The 26,450-nt window shown below is 42.8% G+C and overlaps 1 protein-coding gene across 4 annotated transcripts; it reads left to right on the top strand.

Annotated features, from left to right (window-relative positions):
* Nucleotides 1–262: 262 nt before the first annotated feature.
* Nucleotides 263–26,310, top strand: LOC138847675 (uncharacterized). 4 transcript variants are annotated; one of them, XM_089324863.1, is made up of 5 exons: nucleotides 263–1,889; nucleotides 4,017–4,147; nucleotides 4,440–4,490; nucleotides 11,240–11,579; nucleotides 26,023–26,310. In XM_089324863.1, exons 1-2 carry the CDS (start codon nucleotides 1,263–1,265, stop codon nucleotides 4,020–4,022), a joined length of 633 nt encoding a protein of 210 aa, XP_089180989.1. In that variant the 5' UTR covers nucleotides 263–1,262; the 3' UTR covers nucleotides 4,023–4,147; nucleotides 4,440–4,490; nucleotides 11,240–11,579; nucleotides 26,023–26,310. The 4 variants fall into 4 exon arrangements, 3 of the variants coding, with proteins under 3 accessions (XP_089180989.1, XP_089180990.1, XP_089180991.1); XM_089324864.1 differs by lacking the exon at nucleotides 26,023–26,310 and adding an exon at nucleotides 18,336–18,491; XM_089324865.1 differs by lacking the exons at nucleotides 11,240–11,579; nucleotides 26,023–26,310 and adding an exon at nucleotides 9,874–10,060.
* The last annotated feature ends 140 nt before the right edge of the window (nucleotides 26,311–26,450 follow it).

Here is a 26,450-nt window from a genome sequence, read left to right as displayed (position 1 = left end):
CGGTCGGGGCGCCAGATTCTTTCCTGGTTGCCCCTCTTCCAGGCCAGCTCTCTGCTGTGGCCAGGGAAGTGCAGTGGAGGATGGCCCAGGTACTTGAGCCCTGCACCCCATGGGAGACCAGGAGAAGTACCTGGCTCCTGCCATCACATCAGCGCGGTGTGCCGGCCGCAGCGCGCTGGCTGCGGCGGCCATTGGAGGGTGAACCAAAGGAAGACCTTTCTCTCTGTCTCTCTCACTGTCCACTCTGCCTGTCAAAAAAAAAAAAGATTAATGAGACCTGTCGCTCCCCCTCTTCGTGGAGGAACGACACAGGACCCTGCGCTGTTCTTTCATCTGCTCGGCCCTCCCCGGGTTTGCTGCTGGTTCTTCCCGGGTTGGCTACTATCCCTTCCACCTCCGTGGAAGGGCAGTTCCCCCTGGCCGCATTCCCCACTTCCGCAGGGGAGCGGCACACCGCCGGCCGGCTCTCTCGGGGGCTGCACGGGTTCCCTTAGATGTTCCCCATAGATGTTCCTGGTGCATGCCGTCTCTCTCCTCCTTTATAGTCCTCCTCCGCCAATCCCAACTCGGCTGAGTACGCTGCTCTCCAATCAGGAGCAAGTCCTACAGTTAATTGGTTGAACTGGAGGCAGCTGTGCGGAAGCTGTTTACTTCTCTCCCAGCGCCATATTGTGGGAGAGCAGATGCATAGAATAAGTCCTAATTCGAGTAACTTAGTCCAGTCCGGATTGCTCCCCACAGATCCCCCTTTCTTTTTATTTTTTAGCGTTGATACGCGCCTGTCTTCGGTGTCCCGCGGAACACACTCTGCTCTACTTGCTAGAGTTGCCACAGGCTCTTACAAGTCCTATCAATCAGGAAAACCGAATCCGGGTCCTCTCTTCGCCATTGTGAGGAGGTTTTTAGGCGCTGATGCATGCCTGTGTTCGGTGCCCTGCAGCGCATGCTCTGCTCTGCCCGCAGGGGCTTACAAAACCTATCAGGCAAACCGAATCCAAGCCTTCTCATTGCCTTATTGTGGGGGAGACTTATTAGTGTTGGTCCGTGCCTATCTTCGGTGACCTGCAGCTCATACTCTGGTCGAGCTTTGCTGGCGCTTACCGCCTTAAATCAGGCAGACCGAATCCAAGCTTAATATTGTTGTATTGTGGGGAAGCCTTACTGATGTTAATTCGTGCCTGTCTTCGGTGACCTGCGGCTAGCCGCCCAGGTGCTCATCGCCTCACTAATCGGGCAGACCGAATCCAAGCCTTCTAATTGGCATGTTGAGGGGAGGCCTTATTTTTCTCTATTTCTCTATCTCCGGGCATTCCTATTTCTCCATTTACTTCTATCTTCCAGCATTCCTATTTTTCTTTTACTTCACTTCCAAACTTCTGTTTCTCTTATCCCTGCGGCTTTCCGGCACCTCGCCCCGCCGGCAGCTTCACGGCTCCGCGCAGCTTCCCGGCGCCTCGCCCCGCCGGCGGGCTCCGCCCCGAGGCTGCTTCTCGGCGGCTCGCCCCGCGGCAGCTTCACGGCTCTGCGCGGCTTCCCGGCGCCTCGCCCCGCCGGCGGGTTCCCGGCTCTGCGCGCACGCTCCGCGGTCTCCACGCACTTCGCGCCCGCACCACGGCCTCGCGCGCCAGCCCCGCGTTCTCTATCTATTCACGCCCCGTGCTCTCTCTGCACGCGGCGGCTTCCGCGAATGTTTCCGCCACCACCGGCATTCAGTCCAAGTTCCCCGGACTAACCTGGCGAATTTCAACCTGGCGGCCCACGTCTCTGCCTCTGGTTCCAGATCTTCGCCTCTTGCTCCCCGGGGTGACTTGAAGAATTCCAAGGTGGCTTATATCTCCGCCTCGGCCTGCACTCGCGGCTTCATCCTCCCTAACGTTTTTCTCTACCCGGTATGTTTCCTTAAGTTTTCTTCCAACAATATTCCTCTCATTTCTCCTGGCTACTCCCCACAGTCCGTATCCGAGTCCAAGCCTCCTCCAGGTTTCACTTTCGCTTTCAATCTCCTAGCTTCCCCGCCATAGTCCGCATCCGAGTCTATGAAAGCTTTCACTTTCGCTTTCAATCCTAACTTCTTTCCCACAGTCCATATCCGAGTCTATGCCTAGGCTTTCAATAGCTTCTTCCGGCACCCTTTTCGTCCGGCTTTTCCCTAGGCTGTTTGCTAGTCTCTCTCTCCGGTAATTTCCCAGTTCTTCCCGTTTCTTCCCTCCTAAGTTTGCTATCCGTCCTAAGTTTCCTATCCGAGCTAGGTTTCCTATCCGAGTCATGTTTCCTATCCGAGTCACGGCACCATTATGTCGCTCCCCCTCTTCGTGGAGGAACGACACTAAGCCCTGCCTAGGCTTCATATCCGAGTCACGGCACCATTATGTCGCTCCCCCTCTTCGTGGAGGAACGACACAGGACCCTGCGCTGTTCTTTCATCTGCTCGGCCCTCCCCGGGTTTGCTGCTGGTTCTTCCCGGGTTGGCTACTATCCCTTCCACCTCCGTGGAAGGGCAGTTCCCCCTGGCCGCATTCCCCACTTCCGCAGGGGAGCGGCACACCGCCGGCCGGCTCTCTCGGGGGCTGCACGGGTTCCCTTAGATGTTCCCCATAGATGTTCCTGATGCATGCCGTCTCTCTCCTCCTTTATAGTCCTCCTCCGCCAATCCCAACTCGGCTGAGTACGCTGCTCTCCAATCAGGAGCAAGTCCTACAGTTAATTGGTTGAACTGGAGGCAGCTGTGCGGAAGCTGTTTACTTCTCTCCCAGCGCCATATTGTGGGAGAGCAGATGCATAGAATAAGTCCTAATTCGAGTAACTTAGTCCAGTCCGGATTGCTCCCCACAAGACCAGCAAGTAGGGTAGGGACCATGGCCATTTGGGGAAGAATCGATCTCTTCTAAAAAACAGAATGTTCAGCCCCATTTCAGTCGTGTATCCCTGACTGCTGGGCCTGAAATGCCAAGTTTTTCATTTTTTTATTTTATTTATTTTATTTATTTTAACTTTTATTTAATGAATATAAATTTCCAAAGTACAGCTTATGGATTACAATGGCTTCCCCCCCATAACATCCCTCCCACCCGCAACCCACCCCTTTCCCACTCCCTCTCCCCTTCCATTCACATCAAGATTCATTTTCAATTCTCTTTACATATAGAAGATCAGTTTAGCATACATTAAGTAAAGATTTCAACAGTTTGCTCCCACACAGAAACATAGAGTGAAAAATACTGTTTGAGTACTAGTTATAGCATTAAATCACAATGTACAGCACACTAAGGACAGAGATCCTACATGAGGAGTAAGTGCACAGTGACTCCTGTTGTTGACTTAACAATTTGACACTCTTGTTTATGGCGTCAGTAATCACCCTAGGCTCTTGTCATGAGCTGCCAAGGCTATGGAAGCCCCCTGAGTTCACCGACTCTGATCATATTTAGACAAGGCCATGGTCAAAATGGAAGTTCTCTCCTCCCTTCAGAGAAAGGTACCTCCTTCTTTGATGACCCGTTCTTTCCACTGGGATCTCACTCGCAGAGATCTTTCATTTAGGTTTTTTTTTTTCCCCCAGAATGTCTTGGCTTTCCACGCCAAATCAAAGTTTTTGTAGGAATCCTCTAGTTTAATGGCTAGAACCTGACTGAAAAATGTTTTATTAAAGGGTTTGCTGTTTATGGAAATGAAAAACCCTAATTACCCTGATGTGATGGTTACACATTGTACACATTTTGAATTACCATGTTTTACACCAAAATTATCTACAATTAAAGGAAAAAAGTGTGCCAGCCATCTAAGGAAGGTTCATAGAACAGATGCATGCTTACACTTCAAGTCTATAAACTGCCTGAAAAGGAAGTCTGAAACAATTCTCTGGAAAAATAAGAATAAATGAAAGCATACATGAGCTAAATGTTGTCGCCTGTCAGCCTTCCATTGCATTCACCCTCAATATAAGTCCTGTTCACCTAAGTGCATTGCTCTCTACACTCATCTCTGGCTGAAGTTTCTCTGATTTTTTTGTGTTCCAGTTCTGATATCAAAGTTCTAACTGGCAGCAATCAAGATATCATGAGTGGCTGAGATCAGAATCCTGACAGTAAAGAACTCAAACCACAAGAGCTACCTTTATTTCTTGTCCATTTTGTTGCTCTTCTTAATGGTAAGCAAATTCTTGACAGAGGCTGAGCAAACATTATTCCTCAGTGGACCAGATAATAGGCTGGCAATGGCAGGGAAACCTAGAGGAGGCCAGCAGAATTTTGTGAAACAAGTATCTCTTGTGATCAGGAAATTTTCAGTAGTTTTCTCAACACCCTTTATTTTCTTATTTTAAGTTGATGTAACATGTTTATTTTTAAAAAATAATATGCAATGTCATTCCTGTCTTATTCCATTCTTTCTGTGTATCTAGACATCCACTCACCCATCCTTCCTTTTTTATTTTTCTGTAGTGATATCGGCAAAGAGGTTCAGCGCCAGCACTCATGATTTCTTCTTGAAATGTGAGTAGATTTATTCTCTCTGGTATGGATTTTTCTGAATGATTGGAAATTGTACAATAGCAAATATCATTCTATTCTTAGATAAAGATTATACACAAGAACAAATAGAATTTTTTAAAAAGTAATATTTTATCTCGTTCCTTTTGAAGAATAGGACCTTGCTTGTGTTTACAGAAAAAATGTAAGACCTTCAACTCTTTTTGGGATATACAGACCTTACTCTGTCCTTTGGTTATTCAGTTCAACTTGTGCATGCATATTCAGATTGAATTCCTTCTGTAACCTCCACTGTGTGATTCCACAGCAGTGATAACCATCTCAGTAGTTTCTCTTTGAATAAAATTTTCCCTACTGTCTTTAAGATTGGTCATAAATAATATTTTAATTAATGGCTATGGTGTCCTTACTTTGAAAGGATTCAATTCCTTTTTGGATTCTGGTATTTCTCACCAGGGACCCCTAATATGCACACTGCAATCCTTTTCCTCACTCCTCACTGGTGGCCTTGCAACACATTGGTCAGACTCCTGACACATTGCTCCAAGTGCACTTCAATAAACACTAGTCATATAATGGGGAGGAGAGGGCTCCAAGATGGTGGAATAGGGAGGGCGCTCACTGACAGTCCAAGAAAAGATAGTTTAATAAAAGTGGAGATACTGTAGACTCAGCAAAGAGTTAGGGAAAAAAAACTGCAAAGGAAACTCTTCCAGAATGAGAGAGACATGGTGGACCAACATGCAGGGCACGGATGCCCATGGCTCTGAACCCAAGCTACCGAGGGAGTTTCTGCTCCAGCACTGGAAGGGAGGTGAAACGAAATTGCAGTAGCCCTAGACACTAGCAGAAAAGTGGCAGGAAGTGCCTAGAGGGAACAGGGCTTGAAGCCCCATGGGGGAAAGTTCACCAGCCTAACTAGAGGAGAGAAAAAAAATAAAAGGGATGGTACAGAAACGATTCTCTCTTTCCACTCACCTTACAAAGGCAAGCAAGACAATAGAGCAGGTGCCATTTTGGATATACATAACAACTGCACCAGCTCAGGGCTGTGCCCGCCCTCAGCCAAGCAGAAAAACCTGACTCTGATGGGGAGAAATAACAGGAGACTATAACCTAGTGAAAGTGTGGAGCTTATGAACTGGAACTGTGAATAGAAAAAAAAAAACTGAGGTCATGTGGGAGAACTCAAAGTGTGGCTGAGACCTGAGTAGTCTGGGTGGCAGACACCACAAATTTGGGCAGCTTTGGCTACGCGGTGAGAGACATTGCAAGGGAATCTGAGCTTAGACTGAGGACTGAACAGATCCTTTTTGTGGTCCTTGGGACAGAGCAGACAAATATTATACCCACTGTGGCTAGTGCTCAGGCACTGATTGCCATCCAGGAGAAGAGCTCAGTGGAGAGGAATTACTTCCCTTCTGAATAAAAAGAGAGAGAGAGAGAAGATTTACCATGCCAAACCTGGGTGTGTCACCTTTGGCACACCCTTAACAATGAAAAACTGAACAGAGCTCTCTGGCCACACCCAACACAAGCCTCTAGAGATTCACCAAAAGCAGACAATCCACTTAATCTAGGGTCATAGTATAATGAGAAAAGCCACCACAGTGAAAAAAAAAGAAGGAGGAGGAGGAGGAACCAAAGAATATCTCCACAATATCAAACAACAAATACAGAAACTAAGGAAATAAGAACAAGGAAGATATCATGACGCTCCCAAATAAACATGACACTCCAATACAAGATTATGAAGATAATGAGATAGAACAAATGCAAGATACAGATTTCAAAAAATTTATGATAAGAACATTTAGTTGTATTTTGTACATTTTTGATTTCTTTATATAAGGATATAGATCCTTGAATTGTGGTTTTTAGTGCACTTAATATTAGCTTGCTTAAGACATTCTTTTAATCAGGTAGAACAAAAGTTATAACCGGCATTTATATATAGACTATTGTGGCATTTAGTACATGAACTATTTTGAATACACATCTCTTCTGTCAGAGTGAAAGCTCCAGTGATGGTGTGTTCATCATGTAACAGTACACACGCTACAGTTGTCCAGAGGACTATAATGGAAATTCTCTCCTGCATGTGTGTATATATGTCAAATTTTCAGCATGACAGAAGTGACAGGTGTTATTTTTATATTTTTAAAAACCAATTTGGTGTATATAAGGTTTTTTATTTCTTTTGTGCAGATCAGTTTTTAAACTCACATAGGTAGGTATCTTTCCACTTGTAAACGATAAAATGTCAGTGTTGAGCAGACAGTGTGACAGCAGCGAAAGTCAGAATTCAGGGACAGGACAGACAGGTCCCCTGCTTTGCCTTTAAAGTGTCATCAATTTGTAGTATTAGTGTTAACTCTGCAAAAATGTTTGTTGATATATTTTATATTAAGGGCAGACCAAAATCAATACATCAAAGCTTCAAAAACTTTGGGAAGAGGGGTTACATACAAGCACATTTGGTTTATTAGTAAATGAAACGATTCTTATTAACTACTTTGCCCATATAAATTGCTCATATTTAAAGGAAACTTGATCACCCACATAATGATGATAAAGGAACCAGTTAATGGTGCCAGAAATGTTAGGCAGTAGCGGCTATCTCTGACAAAGTATTTCTCAGAAATTATAATATGCTTATGTTTACCTTTAAAGAAATTCAGTGTATTTGTGTAATTAGGGCTGTTGGGTTTGAAATTTTGGCCAATCAGGATTCTAGGTGATCAGCATATGGACCACTCTTGAATGAGACTGATTTTATATTTTTCTTAATCAGTTTGTTAAATAATCTCTGAATCTTAAACAAAAACATACTGCTATAAAAATTATTTGATATACCAATTGAGTGTTTAAAAATGCATCATAGAACAGAAATATGTAAAACTGATGTTGAATGTGAACAGGTGTTTTCATAGGCTTGACTTGTTTCTTAAGACTTTAGGGAAAGTAGGTTTAATGAATGGAATAAGTAACTAACGGAGACCTAAGAATTGGACTTTGATTTTAAATATTCTAACAAACATTGTCAATGAAAATTATAAATCTAAATCAAAAAAGAACATTTAGAGGTTATCAAAAAATTGCATGAACTACAGAAATCCATACAGGACAGGACAGCAAATCAACCTGGTGAAAATGAAATCTTAAGGAGGAATCAAAAGGAAATGAGGAATTTAGTAGAACATGAAATTGAGATATTGAAAAGAAACCAAAACGAAATGAAGAACTCAATAGAACAAATGAAAAACACATTTGAGAGCCTTAAAGACAGAATCAGTGAGATAGAAGAGAGAATATCAGTCTTAGAGCACAGGAAAGTATACGGTCAAACCAAAGAAAAGAAGAGGAATTTAGAAAACTAAAAAATATTGTTGGGAATCTACAGGATACTATTAAAAAAACCAGTATTCGGGTTCTAGGAGTTCCTGAAGGCATAGAGAGAGAGAAAGGATTAGAAGGCCTTTTTAGTGAGATACTAGCAGAAAACTTCCCAGGTTTGGAGAAACAAAGAGACATCCAAGTACAAGAAGCACATAGAACCCCCAATAAACATGACCAAAAGAGATCTTCACCACGACACATTGTAATCAAACTAACATCAGTGTAACGTAAAAAAAAAAAAATTCTAAAATGTGCAAGACAGAAAAGTCAGATTACTCTCAGAGGAGCTCCAATCAGACTCAAAAAAGACTTATCAGAAACCCTACAGACTAGGAGGAAATGGTGAGACATAGCCCAAGTACTAAGAGAAAAAACTGCCATCCAAAATATTATATACTGCAAAGCTCTCAGTTGTGAATGAAGGTGAAATAAAGACCTTTCATAGAAACAGAAATGGAATTTGTCACAACTCGTTCAGCCCTGCAAAAAATGCTTTAAGATGTGTTACACACAGAAACACAGCCATCAACATGAAAGACAGTAAAGGAAGAAAACTTCACAGGAAAAGATCACAGGAAGTTCAAGGCATATATTAGAAAATATCTTTGGGAAAATGGCATGGCAAAGTCACTATCAATAGTCACACTGAACATTAATGCCCTCAACTCTCCAATTAAAAGACACAGACTGGTTAAATGGATTAAGGAACAAAACCCATGTATTTGCTGCCTGCAAGAAACACATCTTTCCAACAAAGATGCATGCAGAATGAAATTGAAAGGTTGGAAAAAGATATTCCATGCCAACAAAAAAAAAAAAACCAAAAAAAAGCAGGTGTAGCCATATTAATATCAGACAAAATAAACTTTAATACAAAAACTGTTAAGAGAGACAAAGAGGGGCACTATATAATGATTAAGGGTTCAATTCAACAGGAAAATGTAACTATTATAAATGTATATGCACCTAATTACAGGGCACCGGTCTATTTAAAAGATATGTTAAGGGACTTAAAGGGAGATTTAGACTCCAATACAATAGTATTGGGGGACTTCAATACTTCACTTTCAGAAATAGACAGATAAACCAGACAGATCAACAAGGAGACAGTAGATTTAAATGACACTATAGCCCAAATGGATCTAAAAGATATCTACAGAACTTTTCATCCTACACTTAAAGAATACACATTCTTCTCAGCAGTACATGGAACCTACTCTAGGATTGATCACATACTAGGCCATAAAGCAAATCTCAGCAAATTCAAAAGAATTAGAATTATACCGTGCAGCTTCTCAGACCACAGCAGAATGAAGGTGGAAATTAGCAACTCAGGAATCCCTAGAGAGTATGCAAACACATGGAGACTGAACAACATGCTCCTGAATGAACACTGGGTCATTCAAGAAATCAAAAGAGAAATCAAAACTTTCTGGAAGTAAATGAGGATAACACAACATATCAAAACTTATGGGATACAGCAAAAGCAGGGTTGAGAGGAAAGTTTATAGCAATAGGTGCCTACATTAAGAAATTGTAAATGCATCAAATAAATAAGCTATCAGTGCATCTCAAGGATCTAGAAAAACTGCAGCAAACCAGACCAAAAACTAGTAGAAGAGAAATAATTAAAATTAGAGAAGAAATCAACAGAATGGAATCCAAAAAAATTACAAAAGATCAGCAAAAATAAAAAATTGACACAAGACTGCCTAATTATAATTATTTTTATATATTTCCCTTTTAATTGTTATACAAGTGAAAAGATGGATTCATGGGTGTGCATTTGGGGCAGCAATTAGGTCACCTCTTGGGATGCTCACATCCCAAATAGGATTTACTGGGTTTGCACCTCGGCTTCAGTCCTGATTATATAGATTCCTCCTGGAGCCAGCGCTGTGGCACAGCGGGTTAAAGCCCTGGCCTGAAGCGCTGGCATCCCATATGGGCACCGGTTCTAGTCCCAACTGCTCCTCTTCCCATCCAGCTCTCTGCTATGGTCTGGGAAAGCAGTGGGAGATGGCCCAAGGCCTTGGGCCCCTGCACCTGCGTGGGAGACCCTGAAGAAGCTCCTGGCTTAGGATCAACGCAGCTCTGGTCGTTGCGGCCAATTGGGGAGTAAACCAGCGGATGGAACACCTCTCTCTGTGTCTCTCCCTCTCTCTATAACTCTTTCAAATAAATACAATAAATCTTAAAAATAATATTTCCTCCTGATGTTCATCGTGGGAGACAGCAAGTCTCACAAGGGCCTGAAATGCACCCTGGGGGCCTTTGTGAGAATGCTGTGTTGGAGTGTGGATGGGGATGGATGATAGAGAAATTTGCTTGCCATGGAATGGAAGCTGAAAATACACAGCTGCTTAGGAGCTGAAAACCAAAGGTGCAGAGAGAAGTCTGAATTCCATTGTTTCAAGTTTTTAGGGGGCAAAACTGGGCTAGGAGTAGGCAGGAGGTGTGTTTGGGGAATTCCTAATTTGCCAGAGGAGGGAGACCTGCAGGCAGCTTATGACAGGCACTTTCCAGCCGGAATTTGGTAATGGGAGAGTTTAGTGATATTTCCCACAAACCAAAAATGTGAGCTTTTCTGCAGGAGTGCTAATCTGTGAGTCAATAATTTACCTCTCCTCCTAGACAAGCCCATGTTCCCCTCCCATGCACACAACTTGCACAAGGATGTGTTGCCCAAGAACGCCTCTCTACCATTCCAGATGGCGAGAAGTAAACATTGGTTCATTTTCAAGGTACGACTGCTAGGTTACATGCACCTGAAAGTTCTTAGGCAAATAAGATTTAGTGGCCAAAACAGCTGAAGCAAATGCTAGGAAGGTTGGACCCTGTTGTTACTCCACCAATGAGGAACCGGAGGAGGGATCTGCAAACTAGGCAGTTAATAGCTTGCTGTAAACCACCCCAGGTGTGCTGGCCCACCAGGCACTGGGTCTTGCTTTTGCTGCACTTCCCAAGCCTGTGTCTATCATTTGAGTGGATGGATGGGGCTGTTTCTCACAAAGACCAAAGTTTATGAAGCATCCGTCATCATAGGCAGGACCATCTATGGTGAGTGTGTGCGTGTCCTCAAACATGTGAGGCTTTACTTTCATCACTTGCCTGTGGTTTAGTAGGCCACGTGGAGTTCCAAAGACCTCAAGGGCCAAGAAGGGGCTCGCACCTCAGTTTCCCTGCTGTGGGTACTTAGGAGACGCCTGTGAGTGAGCAACATTTGTCCACATGAGAGATTTGTTTGGAGATACCTGCATATCTCTACTCTGTTAACTTCATTGTCAATTCAGGAAAATGTGTCCTCTCCACCACGCCACATGGTGAGAAGTAAACATTTGGTTTGTTTTCAGTGTACGACCGCTAGGTTACCTGCACCTGAAAGCTCTCAGGCAAACAGGAGTTTAGTGGCCAAAACAGCTGAAGCAAATGCTGGGAGGAGTGTACCCTCTTGCTACTCCACCAATGAGGAACCAGGGGATGGACCTGCGTGCTAGGCAATAAATAGCTTGCTGTGAACCACCCTAGGTGTGCTGGCCCACAAGGCACGGAGTCTTGCAAGATCATTCAACAAGTCTCGCTTTTGCCGCGCTTCCTGAATCTGTGTCCTTCGTTTGAGAAGATGAGTGAGGCTGTTTCTCACAAAGACCAAGCTTTATGAAGCAACTGTGAACAAAGACAGGGTCACCCATGGTGAGTTGTGTGCATGTTCTCAGAGACAAAGATGCGTGGTTTTATTGCTTGGCTACTGTTTCCTTTGCCACACTGAGCTCCAAGGACCTCCAGGGACTAGAGAAGGCAGACAGGTTAGTTTCCTTGCTGTGGGAAAGGAGGAGATGCCTGTGAGAGAACAACAAGTTGCCCACATGAGAGATTTGTGTGGAATTGCCAGGGTAGCTCTACTCTGTTAGCTCCTTCCTGAAGTCAGGAAAATTGGCCCTAGTGGGCCAACTAGGTAGTGTTGCTCACCATGGGGTGAGGGATGAGGGATTTAGCTAATGTTGGGCGTTCTCTGTTCATCGGCTGCACTTTTTTTTTTTTTAGCCAATTTTATTTGTTACATGCTAGGTTTATACATATTAAAACAAAATCAAAGGAAATATACTAATATTTTGTCTATGACTTCCTTTACTCTAAGCGATAGATGATAGGTCAAAATCATAAAACTTCCAAATTTGATTTTCCATGTTTCAAATATTTTTTAAAAGATGTATTTATTTGTTTGAAAGGCAGAGTTATGAAGAGGCACAAGCAGAGAGAGAGAAAGAGAGAGAAAGAGAGAGAAAGAGAGAGAAAGAGAGAGAGAGAGAGAGAGAGAGAGAGAGAGAGAAGAGAGAGAGAAAGAGAGAGAGAAAGAGAGAGAGAAGAGAGAGAGAGAAAGAGAGAGAGAAAGAGAGAGAGAAAGAGAGAGAGAAAGAGAGAGAGAAAGAGAGAGAGAGAGAGAGAGAGAGAGAGAGAGAAAGAGAGAGAGAGAGAGAGAGAGAAAGAGAGAGAGAGAGAGAGAAAGAGAGAGAGAGAGAGAGAGAGAAAGAGAGAGAGAGAGAGAGAGAAAGAGAGAGAGAAAGAGAGAGAGAAAGAGAGAGAGAAAGAGAGAGAGAAAGAGAGAGAGAAAGAGAGAGAGAAAGAGAGAGAGAAAGAGAGAGAGAAAGAGAGAGAAAGAGAGAGAGAGAAATGAAAGTCCTTGATCCGCCGGTTCACTTCCCATTGGCCACAATAGCCGGAGATGGGCCCATCCGGAGCCCAAACACTGGGGCCATCCTCGACTGCCCTCCCAGGCCACAGCAGAGAGCTAGATAGGAAGTGAAGCAGCTGCCACCTGCAGTGCTGGCATCCCATATGGGTGCCGGTTCGAGTCCTGGCTGTTCAACTTTGATCCAGCTCTCTGCTATGGCCTGGGAATGCAGTGGAGGATGACCCAAATCCCTAGACCCCTGCACCCAAGTAGTAGACCTGGAGGAAGCTCCTGGCCCCGGACCAGCACAGCTCTAGCCGTTGTGGCCAACTGGAGTGCGAACCAGCGATGGAAGACCTCTCTCCCTCTGTCTCCCTCTGTCTCCCTCTGTCTCCCTCTGTCTCCCTCTGTCTCCCTCTCTCTCCCTCTCTCTCCCTCTGTCTCCCTCTCTCTCCCTCTCTCTCCCTCTCTCTCCCTGTGTGTAACTCTGATTTTTCAAATAAATAATAATAATTTTTAAAAAAGGAAATGGATCGGGGCCGGCGCTGTGGCATAGCAGGTAAAGTCACCACTTGCAGTGCCAGCATCCCATATGAGCGCCAGTTCGAGTCCCGGCTGCTCCACCTCCGATCCAGCTCTCTGCTATGGCCTGGGAAAGCAATAGAAGATGGCCCAAGTCCTTGGGCCCCTGCACCCACATGGAAGACCCTGAAGAAGCTCTTGCCTCCTAGCTTCGTACTGGCACAACTCCAGCCATTGCTGCCATCTGGGGAGTGAACCAGCGGATGGAAGACTTTCCCTGCCTCTCCCTCTCTCTCTGTAACTCTGACCTTTAAGCAAACAAATCTTTTTTTTTTTTTTTTTTAAAAAGGAAGTGGAGCAGCCAGGACTCAAACTGGCGCCCATGTGGATGCCAGCACTGCAGGCAGCAGCTTTACCTGCTACACCACAGCGCCGGCCCCTAAATATTCTTCTATAATTTAGGTGGATAAGAAATAAACAAGAAATTATTATTAGAGCCGGCGCCGCGGCTCACTAGGCTAATCCTCTGCCTAGCGGCGCCGGCACACCGGGTTCTAGTCCCGGTTGGGGCGCCGGATTCTGTCCCGGTTGCCCCTCTTCCAGGCCAGCCCTCTGCTGTGGCCAGGGAGTGCAGTGGAGGATGGCCCAGGTGCTTGGGCCCTGCACCCCATGGGAGACCAGGAAAAGCACCTGGCTCCTGGCTCCTGCCATCGGATCAGCGCGGTGCGCCGGCCGCAGCGCGCCGGCCGCGGCGGCCATTGGAGGGTGAACCAACGGCAAAGGAAGACCTTTCTCTCTGTCTCTCTCTCTCACTGTCCACTCTGCCTGTAAAAAAAAAAAAAAAAAAGAAATTATTATTAAAGGCTAGTAAAACTGATAATCTTAGGCGTTGGTACTGCAGATGAGATAAATGTTAAAGGAAGGCATTTGGCCTGGTTGTTGAGAAAGCAGTTAAGACACATGCATACCATCCTGAAGTTCCTGGATTCATGTACCACCTCCACTTTTTTTTTTAACTTTTATTTAATGAATATAATTTCCAAAGTACAGCTTATGGATTACAATGGCTTTCCCCCCATAACGTCCCTCCCACCCACAACCCTCCCCTTATCCACTCCCTCTCCCCTTCCATTCACATCAAGATTCATTTTCGATTCTCTTTATATACAGAAGATCAGTTTAGTATATATTAAGTAAAGATTTCAACAGTTTGCTCCCACACAAACATAAAGTGAAAAATACTATTTGAGTACTAGTTATAGCATTAAATCACAATGTACAGCACATTAAGGACAGAGATCCTACATGAGGAGTAAGTGCACAGTGACTCCTGTTGTTGACTTTACAAATTGACACTCTTGTTTATGGCATCAGTAATCACCCTAGGCTCTTGTCATGAGTTGCCAAGGCTATGGAGGACTTTTGAGTTCACTGACTCTGATCATATTTGGACAAGGTCGTAGTCAAAGTGGAAGTTCTCTCCTCCCTTCAGAGAAAGGTACCTCCTTCTTTGACCTGTTCTTTCCACTGGGTTCTCGCAGAGATCTTTGTGTGTGTGTGTGTGTGTGTGTGTGTGTTTTTTTTTTTTTTTTTTTGCCAGAGTGTCTTGGCTTTCCATGCCTGAAATACTCTCATGGGCTTTTCAGCATTGGCTGCACTCTTACCCTGGAGTTTTACTCCTTCTGCTCAAGCCTATGACATTGTTTTGTCTTCTAGTTCTCTCCCCTTCCTCCTTTTCCATCTTCTTGCCTCCAGAATACCCCTTAACTTGCCTCCTTTTTACCCCTTCTCCACTTCCAGCCATTCTTCCTCATTTCTCCTATGCATGTCAAGGCTTATGGCTTTGCATGCCAAAATGCTGCCTTGATCCTTGTGTTTTTTTCACATGTAATCCTAGTGGGTGTTAACTTTATGTAATGACTGGACTAGACCACTAAGTACCTATACGTTTGGACAAAATTCATTGTTGTGTCTGTGTTGGTATTTCTGGTAAAGTTTAACATCTGAACAGCTAGACCTTGTAAGTGAAATTGCCTTTCCTGGTAAGGCTTGAATAGAGCACAAGGGCTGACCAGTCCGTGAGCAAGAGGGGACACGTCCTCCCTTAGTGCCTTATCTAAGTGATATTAGAATACTCTAGAAATCGTCCTATAATTTTACAAGTGGCTTTTCCGGGTTTCCAAATTTTTAAATAGACATCCTGGTACCTGAGAGCCTCCTTAAATAGCTCCAGAGTGCCAGTGGCTGTATAATCTTTCTTCCCCTATCAACATAGGGGAATGTCTGTATATAGATAAGTAAATGGATGGCTAAATAGATATACAGATATACATTCATGAAGACTTATGTTGTTTGGACTTACAGTGACATTTCTAGCTAATATATCTAGTCAGCCAGCAGAAATCTTGAGTACCTGTATAATGTTGAGGTGTCAGGCAGTGTGGTAAGGAAAGGGGAGTGAAACAAAATTACACCCTTCATGAATGTGCCAAGTTTCTTGTGTAGCTATATCAAACTTAAAAAGACAATGAACAAATCATACAGAGAAATGCTTTGTCTCAAAAAGCAGAAGCACAGTTGAAATTTGTGCATGTGTAATCAGCAAGCGTAGCCAAGTGTGGTCACTTCAAGACTAAAATCAACTCACCTGTTTGAGGGATTGGTCATAGCAGTAAGATCCCCTGGCTTTTCCCTAACTCAGTTAATTACTTGAAGTTTATATGCCGTGGACCTGGAGCTATACCAATCAGTCCCACCTGGGTAGACCACCAAGCCATGATGACCCAAAAATCTCATCACATTTCAGCTTGTGGGGCTGGCCATACATTAGATTCCCTCTTTTTAAAATGCCTTGCACAGTGCCAAGGTATTTTATCCAAGCTCTGCTGGCTGAATTGCTAATGGTGATTGCCTGGTGTTTTCTTATCCCAGATTAGATCCATGGGCAGAAATGCAGTGAGGTACTTTAGAATCAAGGAACAAAACTTCTGGTACTGCCCTAGGGACCTGGCTAACCAAATCCAGATATAATTACCAAGGTCAGAACTAGCTTCTGGGAGGAAAGGAAGCTGGTTTTCTACTTTTTAGGAAATAGTCTACTCATATTAGTCCCAGAAGAATATCTCCCTGGATGTAATCCAGAACTCCCCAGCCAGCCATCTGGTGAGTGGTGCACAAGGAGTTGCACAGTGTACCATAGTGATTCTCTAATATGTGGAAATTCACTGTTTTCTTAGGGATATAGTGAGAAAACTCTTCTTGTAATCCTTGCTGATAATTATGAGTCAACAGTAGTTTTTCTACATTGGTATAAAATGGACCTCATGGTTTTTAATTGTTCACAGCATGCTTGGGAATATTCCAATGACCATTGGCACCAAAGTGAAATGTTCACATAGCCAATGAATGAATATACTCCAATTTAGTGTATTTTAGCCATTTCCATATTACCTATTTTGCATAAACCAAGATTCTGTATCTAGCATCTGCTAAGCACTGATCAATCAAGCCTATAGATGTAAAGGTCTTCAAGTACTGGTGTTTTCTGAGCACTTTAATCCAGATTCTCTCAACCTTGTTGAAGAGATCCATTCCCTTATTGCCCCAAATTTTCTCAGGAGGTCCTCAGTTCTGTTATGATTCTGGGTGAGGACCTCTCCCTTTTATGTCTGAATGGTGCCATGCTGGTGAAAGTTTCCCAAGTGAAGCATCTGGTATGTTATTTCCTTTCTTAGTCCTGTGTCATTTTTTTATCAGCCCTCCAGTCCTCAACCTCACCACGTTTGGTAAACTAGCTTTTTGGTTAAAGTTTCAATTTTGGAATTAGTTTAATGGAGTGGAGAGAGGAGCATGGGCTTTTAATACATCCCCAGGATCAAAATAATAAATCAAATGGCAATGTCCTTAGACATCTTTAACATACGCATGTTTGAGGAAGACAACTCAGATGTCCATCAACTGAAGACTGGATAAAGAAACTATGGTATATATACACTATGGAATACTACACAGCAGTAAAAAAAATGAAATCCTGTCATTTGCAACAAAATGGATGCAACTGTAAACCATTATACTTAGTGAAATAAGCCAGTCCCAAAGAGACAAATATCATATGTTTTTCCTGACCTCTGGTAACTAATAGAGTACCTAAAATGTAACCTTTAGGAGTAAAATTGACATTTTGAGATTCAATGCTTTTTTTCAGACCTTATCTCAACTATTGAGAAACAGTGTGTGTTTTCTTCATACTGTTTGTTGAACTCTTTACTTAATGCAGGGTTAGTCTTATGAGTATAAATTTAAATTGAAAGTAGATCTTTGTAAAAATTCAGAATGAGAATTGGGGAGGGAGGAGGAAGATGGAGAGTGTGGGTGGGAAGGAGAGTACATGGGAAATATCACTGTGTTCCTGAATGTGCATACAGGAAATATGTGAAATTTGCATACCTTAAATATTTTAAAAATCCAGATTATTTTTAGAATTTATTTGAAAGAGGACAAGAAAGAGAAAGTGTGTGTCCTAGAGTTCTTGCACCTGCTGGTTCACTCCCCAGATGGCTACAACGGCTGGAGCTGAGCAGATCCAGAGCCAGGAACTTCTTCTGGGTCTCCCACATGGGTGCAGGGGCCCAAGGACTTAGGCCATCTTCTGCTTTCCCAGGCACATTAGTAGGGAGTTGGAATCTGAAGTGCAGTAGCCAAGACTCAAACCAATGCCCATATGGATGCCAGCGCTGTAGACCAGGGCTTTAACATGCTGCGCTACTGTGCTGGCCCCATCCAGGGAATTTTTTTAAAGAAAATCATGGTTTCTTTAGCTGTGTCCCATTCACTCCCTTCCCTCAGACAGAAGCTCTCAAGAAAGGATGGACACATTCAAAACCATCCACTTCTCACCATCTCTTCAAATAGAGTAGCAGCTGAGAAGGGTTATGGTGTACTTTGTTTTTGTAGTACCACGAAACTTACTGTTTCCTCTCTAGTTTCAAGGAACACCTTCAAAACAACAAGGCTGTTTCCCAAAGTTACCAAAGCCTTTTGTCTTTGTTCACAGTGCTCTGGATACTCTGTTTGATCTTCTAGCCAGAAACACATGACCACTGCCACTCCTACTTTTTAATCTGTGCTAGTCCTGGGAGTTCTTTAGCTATCGCATTTGTTTGCCTTTGGGAGGTGGCTGGAGTGCCATTTTTCAGGGGATGTTTTGGAATGTGTCGACTGCACAGTTAGATGTACATGATCATGTTCCGTTTTAGGTGCTTTTCTCTCCATGTATGGCTTTGTCCCCATTGTGTAACTTACCCTGACAGCTTTGGCAAGAAGGCTCTGGGTTGCTGTGCTTGAAAGATCAGGTGGATATGGAAGGGCTTGCAATCACTTCTCACTGTATTTCTTCTGAGAAGAAACCGGGTGAATTGGTTGGAGGTGAGCTAACCTGTTCCTTACGCGAAATTCTGACCTAGATCTGCTCTTCTGGGGAGGGATCAAAGCAAAGTCCATTACACTAGGTGCTCCCCTGGCAGTTGAGGGCATTGGTTAGTGGGGAAGCAGACAAGCCAGGTTTCTCTTGGTGCAAACTCCTCCTTTCATGCTGACTGTTCGTATTAGGAGTGGTGTCCCTGGCACTGTGAAGACAAATTCTGCACAGGAGTACTCACTCTTCAGCTGTTCAGCTGTGGGGCATCCCTGCTTTTGGAGCTTGGCAAGGTCAAAGCCTGCTAAACTTGAAAATCCTGGATCAGACTGGATGATGGCATTACATTAGCAGCATTTGGAGAAATCTAAAATGTCTTCAACTACCCAACTCTGGAGGAACCAGGAAGTATAGCCACTTCCCCTCCATACCCTCAACTATAGGGATAGTTCTGCTTCACAAATAGGAGCTTAAATGTTGATCTTTCAGTTGTAACATTTTCTAGTTTAAAAAATAATTTATTCATGAGATGGACAAATTTCCTTTATTTCATACATAGATTTAAGAGCAAAATGATACTTCCTACCCTACCCTCCCCCTCCTCTATTTTTTTTTTAATTTTTACTATCACATACTGTCATTTTATAATCACAAGCTTAACCTCCACTAAAGAATTCAAGTAGTAAATATTACCACTGTAAAAAAAAACTTCTCGAGTGTAGACAAAGCTATAAAAAATTATGAAGTCTCAATGTCAATTTTGCTCATTCACATTCATCCTCTTGTTTTTATCCTCTTGATTTAACTCAAATTAAAGAAAGTTGAGGAATTGATATAAACACAGCCCAGCATATACATGTGTGCAGCTTCTGTGTGGCCAATGAACTTAAAGATATCGGGAGTAAAAGTCTGAAGGCAGGCCTTTGGCCTGATGGTTAAAATATTCCTAGGATAGTTACATCCCGTGTCGGAATGCTGGGGTATAAGACCAGGCTCCAATCCCAATTTCAACTTCATGGTAATTTGCATCCTTGGAGGCAGCAAGTATACTTTCAAGTTACTGATTGGAGATATTGAGTTGCTTTTAACTTCAGGGTTTGTACATCCATGTCCATGATTAGGGAACTTAATTGTTCTCTGCTGAGAGGAGTGGATTGCAATGGAGGAGTGCATGTGAAAGAAGGATCATAGGGCCAGCAAGGAATTGGGGAGGCTGGGCCCAACCTCAGGCTATTAGAATAACACTCTCAAGAGAACTACCTTCTAGGGGAACACCCCCAATGATGCAATGACCTCTCACCTCATTTCATCTACTAATGGTTCCCTTAGTCCCAGTATCAATACCCTGAAACCAACCTTTTAACACCTGGGGCTTCAGAACACGCAGCATCCAAAACATAGCAGATCCCTTTCAAGTAACACTCCTGATGTCAGGAAATTGTAGACATGGAAAACGATCAGTTGTTGCTAGGGTATGTGGGTGGGGGGAGTGTGACAAACAGCAAGTACAAGTGTATGAGGAACAGTTCTGTATACTGATTGTAGTGGTGGGTACCAAATCTATACATTTAGTAAAATTTCACAGGTCTATTGGCCAAAAATTCCCTAAACATCAACACAGAGGACTTGAAAATGTGAGGAATTTAAGTTCTGAATATGATCCGGCACCCTCCAACTGTAAGCTGAAATAAGCTGCCTCTTTCTCAAATACTTTTTCAGGTATTTTTCAAAAGTAACAAAGTTGACTAATGTCGACAATATCAATAGGACTGAAATTCTAAAATGTGTAAACCAAGTTATTTGTTAAATGAAACTTTTTCCCTTTTGTCATGGTTATAGTAATGTTTTCAGCTTTACTGAAAGCTGTTTACTAAAAAGTGTCTTCAGCTTTAGTGGACATAAGTAATGTGTATTAAAGGTGTATTACTTGATCATTTTTATATATATAGTCAAGTTGAATCACAAGTGAATCTGAGTCAACCATTAATTCACAAATTACCTTTCTGCTGGAGTGTGGTGATCACCCCCTTAGAAATAACCTCTTAAGTGTCCATTGTAAAATACATAATTAAGAACTGTAGTCACCATGCTGTTCTAGTGATCGAGTTTTTCCATCTTCAAGTTTATGATCTTTAATCAACATCACTTCATTCTCCCACTACCCTCATGAAACCACACTTCCATTTTATGTGTACATGGATTTAACTGGTTGAGATTCCACATGCAAATGTCATCTCCCAGCATTTTCCTTTGTATTCACATTATTTCAGAGGGATATCTACCAGATTCCTTCTTGTCTGAAATGGCAGGACTTCCTTTTTCATGGATGAATAACACACACACATACATTCTCAAGGATTTCATGGAAAATAGAATTTACATTCCACAATGCATAAGCATTCTATTTTCTCTATCAACATTTGTGTTTCTCTGAATTTCTGGGGCTAGCCACCCTAACATTGCATTTCCCTGATGATAATCAATGTTGAAGAGCTTTTGTATACATTTCAGCCATTTGAATTTATTATGGAAATACATTTTCCAGTCATTTGCCACTTTTGAGTAAATTTTGGAATCACATTGGACTTTTTTTTAACTTATTTAATGAATATAGATTTCCAAAGTACAGCTTATGGATAACATTGGCTCCCCCCCCCATGACTTCCCTCCTACCCACAACCCTCCCCTTCCCTACTCTCTCTCCCCTCCCATTCTTATCAAGATTCATTTTCAATTTTCTTTATATACAGAAGTTTAGTATACATTAAGTAAAGATTTCAACAGTTTGCACCCACATAGAAACACAAAGTGAAAAATACTGTTTGAGTACTCGTTATAGCATTAAGCCTCAATGTACAGCACATTAAGGACAGAGATCCTACATGAGGACTAAGTGCACAGTGACTCCTGTTGTTGACTTTACAAATTGACACTCCTGTTTATGGCATCAGTAATCTCCCTAGGCTCCAGTCATGAGTTTCCAAGGCTATGGAAGCCTTTTGAGTTCACCGACTCTTATCTTATTTAGACAAGGTCCTAGTCAAAGTGGAAGTTCTCTCCTCCCTTCAGAGAAAGGTACCTTCTTTGAAGACCTGTTCTTTCCACTGGGATCTCACTCACAGAGATCTTCCATTTAGGGTTGTCTCTTTTGTGTGTGTGTGTGTGTGTGTGTGTGTGTGTTTTTGTTTTTTGTTTTTTTTTTTTTTGCCAGAGTGTCTTGGCTTTCCATGCCTGAAATACTCTCATGGGCTTTTCAGCTGGATCCGAATGCCTTTAGGGCTGTTTAGGACATTCGCCATTCTATGAGTCTGCTGTGTATCTCACTTCCCATGTTGGATCGCTCTCCCCTTTTTTTATTCTATCAGTATTAGCAGGCACTAGACTTGTTTATGTGATCCCTTTGACTCTTAGTCCTATCATTATGATCAATTGTGAACAGAAATTGATCACTGGGACTAGTGAGATGGCATTGGTACATGCCACCTTGATGGGATTGAATTGGAATCCCCTGGTATGTTTCTAACTCCACCATTTGGGGCAAGTCAGCTTGAGCATGTCTCAAATTGTACATCTCTTCCCTCTCTTAGTCCCACTCATATTTAACAGGGATCACATTTCAGTTAAATTTCAACACTTAATAACTATTAATTACAGAATTAAACCAGTAGTATTAAGTAGAACAGACAAAAAAAATACTAAGAGGGTAACGTATTAAGTTGTTCATTAACAGGGCTATGCTGATCAAGTCACCGTTTCTCATAGTGTCCATTTCACTTCAGGAGGTTTCCTTTTTGGTGTTCAGTCAGTTGTCACCGATCAGGGAGAACATATTTGTCCCTTTGGGACTGGCTTATTTCACTCAGAATGATGTGTTCCAGGTTCCTCCATTTTGTTGCAAATGACCGGATTTCATTTTTTAACTGCGGTATAGTATCCTAAAGAGTACATATCCTATAATTTCTTTATCCAGTCTACCGTTGATGGGCATTTAGGTTGGTTCCAGGTCTTAGCTATTGTGAATTGACCTGCAATAAACATGAGGTTGCAGACAGCTTGTTTGGCCAATTTAAACTCCTTTGGGTAAATTCCAAGGAGTGGGATGGCTGGGTCAAACGGTAGGGTTATTTTCAGGTTTCTGAGGAATCTCCAGACTGACTTCCATAGTGGCTTGACCAGTTTACATTCCCACCAACGGTGGGTTAGTGTCCCTTTCCCCCCACATCCTCGCCAGCATCTGTTGTTGGTAGATTTCTGTATGTGAGCCATTCTAACTGGGGTGAGGTGAAACCTCATTGTGGTTTTGATTTGCATTTCCCTGATTGCTAGTGATCGAGCATTTTTTCATGTGCCTGTTGGCCATTTGGATTTCCTCTTTTGAAAAATGTCTATTGAGGTCCTTGGCCCATCTCTTAAGTAGGTTGTTTGTTTTGTTCTTGTGTTGTTTCTTGATCTCTTTGTAGATTCTGGTTATTAACCCTTTATCTGTTGCATAGTTTGCAAATATTTTTTCCCATTCTGTCAGTTGTCTCTGCACTCTCCTGTCTCTTTTGCAGTACAGAAACTTCTCAATTTGATGCAATCCCAATAGTTAATTTTGGCTTTGACTGCCTGTGCCTCCCGGGTCTTTTCCAGAAACTCTTTGCCTGTGCCAATATCTTGAAGGGTTTCTCCAATGTTCTCTAATAATTTGATGGTGTCAGGTCGTAGATGTAGGTCTTTAATCCATGTTGAGTGGATTTTTGTGTAGGTGAAAGGTAGGGTGTGGGGAGCAACTCGGACTAGACTGAGTTACTGAAATTAAGACTTATTCTATGCATCTGCTCTCCCACAATATGGCGCTGGGAGAGGAGTAAACAACTTTTACACAGCTGCCTCCAGTTCGACCAATAACCTGCAGGAGCTGATCCTGCTCCTGATTGGAGGAGAGCAGTGTACTCGGCATGTGGGTAGCAGAGTTGGGATTGGTGGAAGAGGACTGTAAAGGAGGAGACACACAACATGCACCAGGAACACCTGAGGAACATCTGAGCAGCCCCCGAGAGAGCCGGCCGGTGGTGTGCCACTCCCCCGCGGAAGTGGGGAAAGTGGCAGGGGGGCCTGCCCCTCCACGGAGGTGGAGGGACGGCAGCCAACCCGGGAAGAACCAGCAGCAAAGCCGGGGAGGGCCGAGCAGACAAAAGAACAGCACAGGGTCCTGTGTCGTTCCTCTGCGAAGAGGGGTCGCGACAGTAGGGGTCTTGCTTCATGCTTCTGCACGTGGAAATCCAGTTTTCCCAGCACCATTTGTTGAATAGACTGTGCTTGCTCCAGGAATTGGTTTTAGATCCTTGATCAAATATGAGTTGGCTGTAGATGTTTGGATTGATTTCTGGTGTTTCTATTCTGTTCCACTGGTCTATCCATCTGTTCCTGTACCAGCACCATGCTGTTTTGATTACAACTGCCCTGTGGTATGTCCTGAAATCTGGTATTGTGATGCCTCTGGCTTTTTGTTGTACAAGATTGCTTTAGCTATTCGAGGTCTCTTGTGCCTCCATATGAATTTCAGCATCATTTTTTGTAGATCTGAGAAGAATGTCTTTGTCTTGGGATTGCATTGAATGTAAAAATTGCTTTTGGGAGAATGGACATTTTGATGTTGATTCTTCCAATCCATGAGCATGGAAGATTTTTCCATTTTTTGGTATCCTCTATTTCTTTAAGATTTTGTAATTCTCATCGTAGAGATCTTTTAACGTCCTTGGTTAAGTTTATTCCAAGGTATTTGTTTTTGTAGCTATTGTGAATGGGATTGATCTTGGAAGTTCTTTCTCAGCCATGGCATTGCTTGTGTATACAAAGGCTGTTTTTTTTTTGTGTGTGTGCATTGATTTTTATATCCTGCCACTTTGCCAAACTCCTGAGTTCCAATAGTCTCAGAGTTCTTTGGATCCCCTAAGTAAAAAATCATATCGTCTGCAAAGAGGGATAGTTTGACTTCTTCCTTCTCACTTTGTATTCCTTTCTTTTTCTTGTCTGATGGCTCTGGCTAAAACTTTCAGAATTGTTAAATAGCAGTGGTGAGAGTGGGCATCCCTGTCTGGTGCCAGATCTCAGTGGAAATGCTTCCAACTTTTCCCCATTCAATAGGATGCTGGCCGTGGGTTTTTCATAAATTGCTTTGATTGGGTATAGAAGGAACATTCCTCAATACAATTTGCTTAGAGTTTTCATCATGAAAGGGTGTTGAATTTTATCAAATGCTTTCTCTGCATCTATTGAGATAATCATATGGTTTTTCTTTTGCAGTCTGTTAATGTGGTGTATCACATTGATTGATTTGCACACATTGAACCATCCCTGCATACCAGGGATAAATCCCACTTGGTCTGGGTGGATGATTTTTCTGATGTGTTGTTGCATTCTATTGGCGAGAATTTTATTGAGGATTTTTGCGTCTATGTTCATCAGGGATATTGGTCTGTAATTTTCTTTCAGTGCTGCATTTATTCGGGTTTAGGAATTAAGGTGATGCTGGCTTCATAGAACTTGGGAGGATTCCCTCTTTTTTGATTGTTCTGAATAGTTTGAGAAGAAATGGAGTCAGTTCTTCTTTAAATGTCTGGTAGAATTCAGCAGTGGATCCATCGGGTCCTGGGCTTTTCTTTGTTGGGAGGGCCTTAATTACTGTTTCAATTTCTGTTTCAGTTATGGGTCTATTTAGGTTTTCGATGTCTTCCTGGTTCAATTTAGGTAGGTTGCATGTGTCCAGGAATCTATCCATTTCTAATAGGATTCCCTGTTTGCTGGCATATAATTCCTTATAATTTTTGATTCTTTTTATTTCTGTGGTGTCTGTTACATTTCCTTTTTCATCTCTGATTTTATTGAGTCTTCTCTTTTTTTGTTAGTTGGGCCAATGGGGTGTCAATTTTTTTTTTCAAAAAACCAGCTCTTCGCTTGGCTGATTTTTTGTAATGTTTTTTGGATTCAATCCTGTTGATTTCTTATTATTTTTCTTACTAGATTTGGGTCTGGTTCGCTGCAGTTTTTCTAGGTCCTTGAGATGTGCTGAAAGCTCATTTGGTACCTTTCCAATTTCTTGATATAGGCAACTATTACTATAAACTTGCCTCTTAACACTGTATCCCATACGTTTTGATATGTTGTATTGTTATCCTCATTTCCAGAATGTTGTATTGTTATTTCCAGAAAGTTTTTGACTTCTTTTGATTTCTTGAATGACCCAGTGTTCATTCAGGAGCATGTTGTTCAGTCTCCATGAGTTCGCATGCTTTCTAGGGTTTCCTGAGTTGCTAATTTCCAGCTTCATTCCACTGTGGTCTGAGAAGCTGCATGGTATGATTCTAATTCTTTTAAATTTGCTGAGACTTGCTTTATGGCCTAGTATGTGATCAATCCTAGAGAAGGTTCCATGCACTGCTAAGAATGTAAAGTCTTTAGATGTAGGATTGAAAGTTCTGTAGATATGTGTTAGATCCATTTGGGCAATAGTGTCGATTAAATCTGCTGTTTCCTTGTTGTCTCAGGTTACTTGAGCTCACCTCCCCTTCCAGCACCAATGTGTGGACTCGTAGCCGTGGGCATCCCTGCTCTCTCCGCTGGTCATCTGTGTCACGTCCACTCCCCTTCCAGCACTGGCGCGAAGACCCTGTGGCTCCCGCGGCTCGGCCCCCGTGCAGTGGGAGACCTTGCTCTCCCCGTAGGTCCTCCGAGTCACAGCCCCTAGATCCAGAAGAGTTTCCTCTGCAATTTTTTCCTGATTCTTTTTCTGAGGCTACTGTAACTCCACTCTTATTAAACTAAATTTTCCCGGACTATCGGTGTGTGCCCTCACTATTCCGCCATCTTGGCTCCGCCCCATCACATTGGACTTTAATACTCTTGACAAATGGGTCCATCATAGACAAATGTCATGCAGACATGAAGCTTAATTTGTGGCAACTATTAGAATGAG

Source organism: Oryctolagus cuniculus, chromosome X (genome assembly GCF_051225735.1).
Source record: "Oryctolagus cuniculus isolate XC-2025 breed Fujian yellow rabbit chromosome X, ASM5122573v1, whole genome shotgun sequence".
Taxonomy (NCBI): domain Eukaryota; kingdom Metazoa; phylum Chordata; class Mammalia; order Lagomorpha; family Leporidae; genus Oryctolagus; species Oryctolagus cuniculus.
This window is presented reverse-complemented; position numbering and strand designations above follow the sequence as displayed.